Source organism: Anas platyrhynchos, chromosome 3, assembly GCF_047663525.1.
Source record: "Anas platyrhynchos isolate ZD024472 breed Pekin duck chromosome 3, IASCAAS_PekinDuck_T2T, whole genome shotgun sequence".
NCBI lineage: Eukaryota > Metazoa > Chordata > Aves > Anseriformes > Anatidae > Anas > Anas platyrhynchos.
Genome location: NC_092589.1, coordinates 100,459,647 through 100,467,879, shown reverse-complemented (window position 1 = coordinate 100,467,879; position 8,233 = coordinate 100,459,647). Strand labels below are relative to the sequence as shown.

General features: G+C 40.2%; 1 protein-coding gene across 1 annotated transcript; it reads left to right on the top strand.

The window, feature by feature from the left end:
• Positions 1-4,627: 4,627 nt before the first annotated feature.
• TMEM18 (transmembrane protein 18) lies at positions 4,628-8,233 on the top strand. Its single transcript, XM_027455157.3, has 5 exons — positions 4,628-4,743; positions 4,955-5,075; positions 6,596-6,650; positions 7,429-7,522; positions 7,611-8,233. The coding sequence occupies exons 1-5, from the start codon at positions 4,696-4,698 to the stop codon at positions 7,698-7,700; spliced, it is 408 nt and encodes a 135-aa protein (XP_027310958.1). The 5' UTR covers positions 4,628-4,695; the 3' UTR covers positions 7,701-8,233.

Sequence of the window (8,233 nt, the reverse complement as noted above, 5' to 3'; positions counted from 1 at the left end):
CTCCATGCAGCATGTGCTTCCCTGCATGTTAAGAACAGGGGGCAAAACAGACTAGGTTGTGCCATACAGGCATGCCCTTAAGCAGAAAATACAATGCTAACATCCAGTTCTGGAACCAAGGCAGACAAAATCATGAAGGTTGCCCTACACAATCTAAATACCTCTATACCTTATTGCCCTTTTTATGACAATAGCAGTATTGCAGCTTGAATGCAGTGAATTATGTGCCACACACTACACAGTCACACATCAAAGAAATGTAGAAGTATTTGATTTCCATACCACTCTGTGGAATGACATAACATGGTACTTCTGAGATGAAAATAAAAAATAAATAAAGAAAAAAGAAAAAAAAAAAAAAGAAAAAAGAAAAAAAAAAGCAGTCAATCAATGCAGCAGTTTTGAGAGAAGAAAGCTTCAGAAGGAGTCAAGTGAATGTAAAGTGCATAAATAAGAGCAGGATCTAATACTGTCAGGGCTGCTTTTTGCCTGCAATTATGTTTGGCCTCTTCTACCCTGGACAAAGACCCAACAGAAGTAAAATCTGGTTGTTTTGCCAGAACACAGCAGGACTTAGAAAGAATCCTGAGGAGATCTTTGGTGGGATTAGTAGCATAATTTAACAGTCAGTCATGTCGGTAGGTAGAGAACAAAAAGACATTTGCATTTCAGACTGTCTGCAAGGTTTGGGAATAGAGGAGGAAGAAAAGTAGAAGCCTGAAGCTATTCTGCACTGAGGAAAACACCCTGGCAGAAAGTACATGAAAGAGATAAAGTTAAAGGAATAGGATTCTGAAAAAGACACACAAAACAGCCATTTCATTTTCAGGCTAGTGCAATGTTGTTTAGTGTACACAACTAAGCTGTTGATTTTTCTCATTTAAATTGTGGGTTCATGGAACCAGAATAATTCAGGTTGGAAAGGACCTCAGGTCATTAGGATCCAGGCAAGATCCACTATGAGGCCATATCATGTTGCTCAGGGATTTATCCAACTGGATCCTGAAAACCTCCAACAGATGCCCTACAACCCTTCCGGGCAACCTGTTTCATTGCTTGATTATTCTCATAGGAGAAAAGCTTCTTCTTACTTCCTGTCTAAACTTCTAGTTTCATTTTTTACCCATTGCATCTTGTCCTCCTACCACACCACCAGAAGAGCCTGGCTTCATCTTGTTGATAATCTCCTCATAGGCACTGTAAGGCTGCCAGTAGGTATTCCCCAGGTGAGGGGAATAGGTGAAGTGCTGCCTCATTCGCTAGCTTGCTCGTGGTCTTCTGACAAACCTTTTTCTTTCCTCATGGAGACACAACAGAAGATATCCATTAATCCTTTCTTTTGCCCTCTGAGATACCTGACATGCGTCTCTTGGAGAATCTCAGCACTGCTCACTTGTTTGAGGTGGCAGACAGCAGAGTCCAGTGGACTGCAGGCACGTGTCCGTGATTACATCGGGAATCAAAGCAAGAGATGGGAAGTGGGGAAAACGGAATGAGGAGAGAACAGCTTGGGAAAAGCATGGGGAAAATCAAAGGGCCAAAAGTCTAAGGAGCCATGCCATTGCCAAAGGATTGACCTCCCAGGAACATGGAAAGAGGTCACTATTGAATACGTCCTTCTCAGATATATTGATCTTGTCCAGAGGGTTAGTACTTTTTGGCCAGGCCCATGCTGCATGAGGCCACTGCTGATGGTGTGTCAGTGGTGGCAGTCCAAGCCAAGTGCCCAGCCTGGCCATGGTCAACTTGCAAGTGCAGACAAAGCTGATGTATCTACCAGATGGTGGGAGGCCCTCACCCTGCAGCAGCAAAGCAGCTTGTCCTCTCCTTGAGAAGAACATGAATGAAAGTTTTTCGCCACAGGAGAAAAAGGAAGCAGTGAGTCAACTAAGCACGAGACATCCACTACCACATCTCCCATTCCTCACTGCAGTCCAGCTCTGGTACCATCCCTCTGGTACCCCACTTCCCTTGAGTGAGAGAATCCAGATAATCCTCACTGGATTCTGCACATGTTGTGCTGCTGAAGACCCAGCTAGCTCATGCCCTCAGAACCAACACAGGTGTCCATGGTCAGCAGGAGAAGCAGCAGGAAGCAGCAGTGCAGCCACCCTGCCCGATAAAGGTAGCCACCTGCAACTCTGAGGTCAGTATGAAAGAGAAACACCTCAAAATCAGTGAAAGGTTCCCAACACTGTCACTGAGTGTAACCTATACTGAGACACCACCCACATAAAGGACTTGACTGCATCTGCCCAGACCCAGGTGATGAAATGAATCCCACATGCAGTACTGAATAAAAGACAATGTAGACAAACGGTGGTACACTACTGTCACTTAACTGTTTAGATCTCTAAAGGAATAGGAATGTACATGTATTTTGCTTCTTTGTTAAGGCTGAGGTTTGCTGAGGTTGATGAACTTCTATACCTGCTGCAATCTGGTTCTAACTCTTTGTAAGCTGTGGCTGCAATCACACATTCTGATTGTAACGATCCATGTGACAAACCAAACAATAACAGGCCAACGTGTCCATATGGTGGTGCCTGTTTAAACTGAGACCATTGTAAACTGTTTTACCACAATGCCCTGAAAAATTTATATAGTTCAAGACAACCCCATCCCTCCTAAATGAAAACCAGTTTACAATGGAACATATCTTTATCCCTTCCTATACAAAGCAAATTAACATTTTCATTTGTTGAAAGGGAAAAAAAAATAAAATCTTTTTATCAGTCTCCTTCTGGGGGGTTTTATATCCAATCTGCTTGAATAATGTGCTAATGTGGAAAGAAAGCACGTACAAATTTGAATCATAAAACAGAAAACTGAAGCTGAGTTTTAGATACCACTTGATTAGGTTATTTATAGTAAAAAGACCAGAAATGTTTGTCTGACCAGAAATATTACTATACTGGGTATTTTTTGCTTCACACAGCATTTTTAAAATTATAATCTAAACATAGCATACTGGCTTTGCAAAATGCCGTAAAAAGACAAATATACAGGGTTTTCCTTATCAAAGAGCAATGTGTCTTTATTAACTTTTAAGTATGTTTCATTTCACATTTCATTCTCCACTAAAAACACATGGAATAACCTACACCGCACAAAGGTGCTGGCAGTACTTATGTATCTGCTACCACCTGCTGACAAACAGCATTAATAGCTTTATTCTAGTCAATCTTACAGAAGCAACTCCCACTTTCCTATGAAAAACGTACACTGCTGCCACAGTGGCTGACAGTAAAAGCTACACATTTTTTAATACGTTATTTTGTAGCCACAATAAACCACTAACTTCCCATCCACCCAGCTTGTCTGTACTACAGAATCACCACTGACCGGCATGTTTGCTCATAAAGCAGCTATTATATCCTTCATTCACTGAAGCCTTTCAGCTTTTGCAGATTGTTCCTCTAGTCAGTTACTGAGCAATTACAAGAAACTAATTCCTCATTTGCAAAAATCCCAAGCGATTTAATTTATTATATTGATAATAGGGTTTTTCAAATGACAATTTCTTCTGTCAAATGTCATTTTTTTCTGGCCTTATTTCCCAATTTCCCAATCTATAAAGTGGATTTGACACTTTTTTTTTTTTTTTTTTCTGTTTTAAAATTAAGAGGAAAACAGTAGTAAAAATGACAACCTTTGCACCACCCTGATTAATTTTACAGTGATCTTAGTAAAACCCTTGCTTGGCCTCCAGACACTCTTGCTGAGGAATAAAAATACCAAAAACTTAAAGTAAAATAGAGAAATAACCTCAGTTTCAGCTATCTCATGCTAAATTGCAGGTATGTGTGACTGAAAAAGAAAGTAGTTCACAGTAGTTCTCTATTTGGCTATACAGTAGACTAAAAATATTATTTGTAGTATTAACTTATACATGCACTTCTAAACATTCTGGAAAAAAAAATAAAAATAAAGGTGAAACCTTCAAAGTTGGTAAGCCAATGCCAAAAGGGGGGTGGGGAGAAGAATGTGGAGCTATTGTATGACTGTACAGATGGTTTAACAAATATAATGCCATTAATAAAGTCTCCTGGCCTAGCTGATGAACCTGCATTTGAAATGTCTCTTTCAGAGTAAAAGGTCTTTAGAAACTACAGGTCCTTAAAGGTCTGCATGCATTTGGCAAAAAGAGTTAATATAAATGAGTCATGACTCCCTTTCCATTACACAGCAATTCATTTAAACATGTAATTTATTCTTTTGGTAAAAAAGTAGTATTTTCAAGTTGACAACTTATGTTCCTGCATGGTCAATTGTTGTTTTTTGTCCGAAGTTTTCTACTGAGCACAGTGTGATACAAAAACACTCTAGTTTAACTTCAAACTCAAACACTAAATAACGCCCTCTTTTTAACTTCAAACTCAAACACTAAATGAATTGGAACTTCTGGTGCTTTTCTCAAGTGTTATATTAGAGGGCTACCACTTCACACATAGAAGAAAAGGTGCTTTTTGATACAGGAGGGCCAAGTAACAATCCTTTACTCCCTCAGTGACGAGGGCACAGCCGCCATTTCCCCTCCCTCAGACCTCTCCCTAAGCCACCGCCGCGGGGCAGGGACCTGGCCCTCGCCGAAGTGTCGCGAGAAGACGCCCAACGGCCGCGGATGCGGCCGTTGGGCGTCTTCTCGCGACACTTCGGCGGCCGTTACCTGTGGTGAGGCGGAGCAGCGCCGTGATGGAGGCGCCGCTGAGCGGCCCGCCGGGGCTGTCCACGATCGTGGCGGTGAGGCGCCGTCCTCTGGGGGGAACGGGCTGGGGAGAAGGCGCTGCCTGCCGTGTGTAACGGGGACCTGCTCCTTTTTGTGTGGGGCAGCTCGCCCTGAGGTGCTTGGTGAGCGCGGTTCGTGAGTGAAAGCGGTCTTTGGTGCGGTGTGGGAGGAGGAAGGCTCCAGCGGTGCCCTAATCTCTTTTCGTGTTGTTTTCTTTTTCCTTAGAGAACGGACTGGTCCGAGCCCTGGCTGGTGGGGTTGGCGGTTTTTCACGTCCTCTGCTTCCTCTTAACTTGTTTCTCCTTCCAGCACTACCGGGTGCAAATTGGGCACTTTCTCTGCATGGGTGAGTAGTGCATTCATGGTTCCCTGAGCTCCTCGTCGGGAGATACAGGGCAGGTGTCTTGCTCACACTTCCTGTATTTTAGTGACAGTTTCTTGCACAGCCCAGGGCTTTGTGATACGTTCTGTAACAGAAAAAGTGCATACAAAGTAGTATTTTTCTTGTAGTAGTAGTATATATATCTATACACAGTTGTTTTGCCTGATACAGAAGCTGCAGTGATCTATAAATATTTATGTATTCATTTAGTTTCCAAGACTATACAAAGCGGAGACTTGAACCTTTTTGACCATAGTGAGAATCTGGGATAAATGATTTTTTTGCATGGTTGCACGATGTGTGTTACACTGATTCTCAGGAAGAAATTCAGAGCAGCTTCCTTCTGCTCTGCATTACTTATGCTGCAGATCGGTAACTACAGTCAGCTTACAGCTGGATTCATTTTTGGAGCAGGTTTATCATATGCCTCACTGACACCTGTGATAATGGCATGAGGAAGAGCAAGACTGATTCTAAAAAAATATTATTTAATCAACTGGGAAAACTATGACTAGGAGGGAATTATGCTTTTTTTTTTTTTTTTTTTTTAAGATTCAAACACTGTGAATATGTGAGTGGTTTCTATAAATGCTTAAGTGTGAATTCATGGATGTACTGCAAATGTTTAGTACCCTAACTTCAGATAGTAGTCCTAAATACAAAAATGTGAGACCAGAGCATCTAAAATGATTCCAGTTCTGGTTACTGGGAAGTTCTGTTTTTCTTTTTTTACAGATGTAACTTAGAGGGAGTCACCAAGAAGATTGTTAGAAATAGTGCTGTCTTCTTTCTAGACCGTTTGTTTTCTGAGCTGTTTCTGTAAACTCAGTTAAGCAGGATTTCATGGTTTTTTGTCTGTACTATAGCAAGTGATCTCTGCGTACTTGTTAGTAACTATGTGGGATTTTACTTTAGAGCTGGGCTGATTAGGGGGCTGAAGAACAGCTTACAAAGAAAGCCTCTCCTACAAAGAAAGGTTGAGAGAGCTGGGGTTGTTTCTTGTAGAGAAGAGAAGGATCCAGGGAGACCTTACAGCAGCCTTCATGTACCTAAAAGAGGCCTACATGAAAGCTGGGGAGCGACTCTTTGTCATGAAGTACAGTGACAGGACAAGGGGGAATGGCTTTAAACTAAAAGAGGGGAGGTTTAGATTAGAGGTGAGGAAGAAATTCTTCACTCAGAGGGTGTTGAACAGGTTGCCCAGAGAAGCTGTGTATTCCCTGTCCCTGGGAGTGTTTAAGGCCAGGCTGACTGGGGCTTTGGGCAACCTGGTCTAGTAGCAGGGGGTTGGAAGTACTTTTAAATTTGGAAGTATTGTTAAAGTCCAATTCAAGCCATATTGTGAAATACTAAATGTGCAGTTTAATATTCTGATGGTCAAGGAGTTGTATACACATTGTACACTACATCTCTTGTATATATGGCAGAACGGATGGCAGTTGTATTTAAATAATTACTGAATCTAATATTTTTTTCTTGTACAGTGGGTTTAGTGTACTCTGCCGAATATATAAATGAATTAGCAGCAATGAACTGGAGGTAAATATTTACATTTTCATATTTAAATGGATGTCCTACAAATATTCTCTTTTCATATATATCAATCCCCCCAAAAACTTAACCTAGAGTCAGCCATCACTAGAATAGGATGGCAGAGAACTTGTTGCGTTGTTAAAATACGTCTGAACAAAACCGTAGAGTGTGACATGGTTACCACTTTTAAAAATATTCTTTTTATTTTTTTATAGCTAGTATGTATTTATTGCTTAAAATCACAGTCTTTTTATTAAACCTGCATACCAGAGTTAAACTGATAGTTTATTGTCATAAGAACTGAACTAATCATTTTCTGATATAACTGAAAATTGTATGTTTAACAACACTTTCTCCAGACATCTAATTTTAAGTCTTTATGTTCCACTTACTGCCTGCATGGCCTAAGTAGCAGCTTCTCTACATTTGTTACTTCTGTTACCTCTTCTAATATGAGGACACAAAATTAATATTTAAAAGTCATCTCAAACACTTCAGGATAAGCTTGACTTCTAAGGCACAAATATCTCTCTGCTTGTTTTATTTGAGTCTTGAGCAATAAAACCATAAGAAAGGCTGGTACTGTAGTGAACATTCATAACTGATAACTTACTGACCCTTCCAGCTTCATGCAGCTGGCCTGTATTTGGGGATCCCGAGAATCTGTAATGTACAATCTGTGCAATGTCAATGTTGAATGATTGGTGTGAAGATGTAACATTATGTGAACTATGTTGAATAAAGCTTCCTTCTTAAATTTCTTCTTTATTTTTTCTTCTTTCAGGCTGTTTTCTAAATACCAGTACTTTGATTCAAGAGGAATGTTTATTTCACTGGTATTCTCAGCACCACTACTGGTGAATACTATCATAATTGTGGTAGGTTTTCATTTATACGGGTGCTTCTTTTTTTTTTTAAACTCACCTGTATACATGCAATTATCAATTTAATTTACCTACTTTTCAGGTGAACTGGGTTTACAGAACTTTAAATGTTATGACTGAACTGAAGACTCTACAGCAGAAAATTAAAGCAGAAAAACAGAAGAAGAAGTGAAAGGGTCTAACACTAATTTTTTGATAATTTAATAATACTTGTCCATGCAATCAGTCCTACTGCTTGTTCATGCAGAAGCAGCAATTTTTTTTTTCTGATGTCAATAGGGACTCTGCAACCTGTGGCTGTGGACAATGACAAAAGCAGGTATCTCCAATACATCTGAATTTCACAGTGAAATTGAGAAATCTGGTCTTACCAGGTCTTTGTGTCATTTGATGTAAGCTAGTTTTCATCATGACCAAGTCTGTTAACGTTGGTGAGACACGACCTTCCAGTGTCTGTTTGCCTATGTAACTTTTAACTGTCTTAACCATGTATATTTATCCAGTCTCTTGCTACTTGTGCCAATGGAACTGTGTTGTGAATTCCAGTAAATGAGGAATTACGCTCAGAATGCCTCAGGAATCCATGCTTCTGTGAAGCATTTCACTTGTCTTTAAATCAAGTTTCATACTTCCTGTGTGTATTGTATGTCAGTGAATAGTTCTGATGAGTAGCATTTTATAAATAAAACTATCTGCAGCATTTTA

Excerpts from the sequence above, each read along its gene's own strand:
- TMEM18 (XM_027455157.3), top strand. The coding sequence starts at position 4,696 with ATGGAGGCGCCGCTGAGCGGCCCGCCGGGGCTGTCCACGATCGTGGCG. Across the intron at positions 5,076-6,595 it reads TGGGCACTTTCTCTGCATGG|TGGGTTTAGTGTACTCTGCC; the intron begins GTGAGTAGTGCA and ends TTTCTTGTACAG. Across the intron at positions 7,523-7,610 it reads TGAATACTATCATAATTGTG|GTGAACTGGGTTTACAGAAC; the intron begins GTAGGTTTTCAT and ends CCTACTTTTCAG.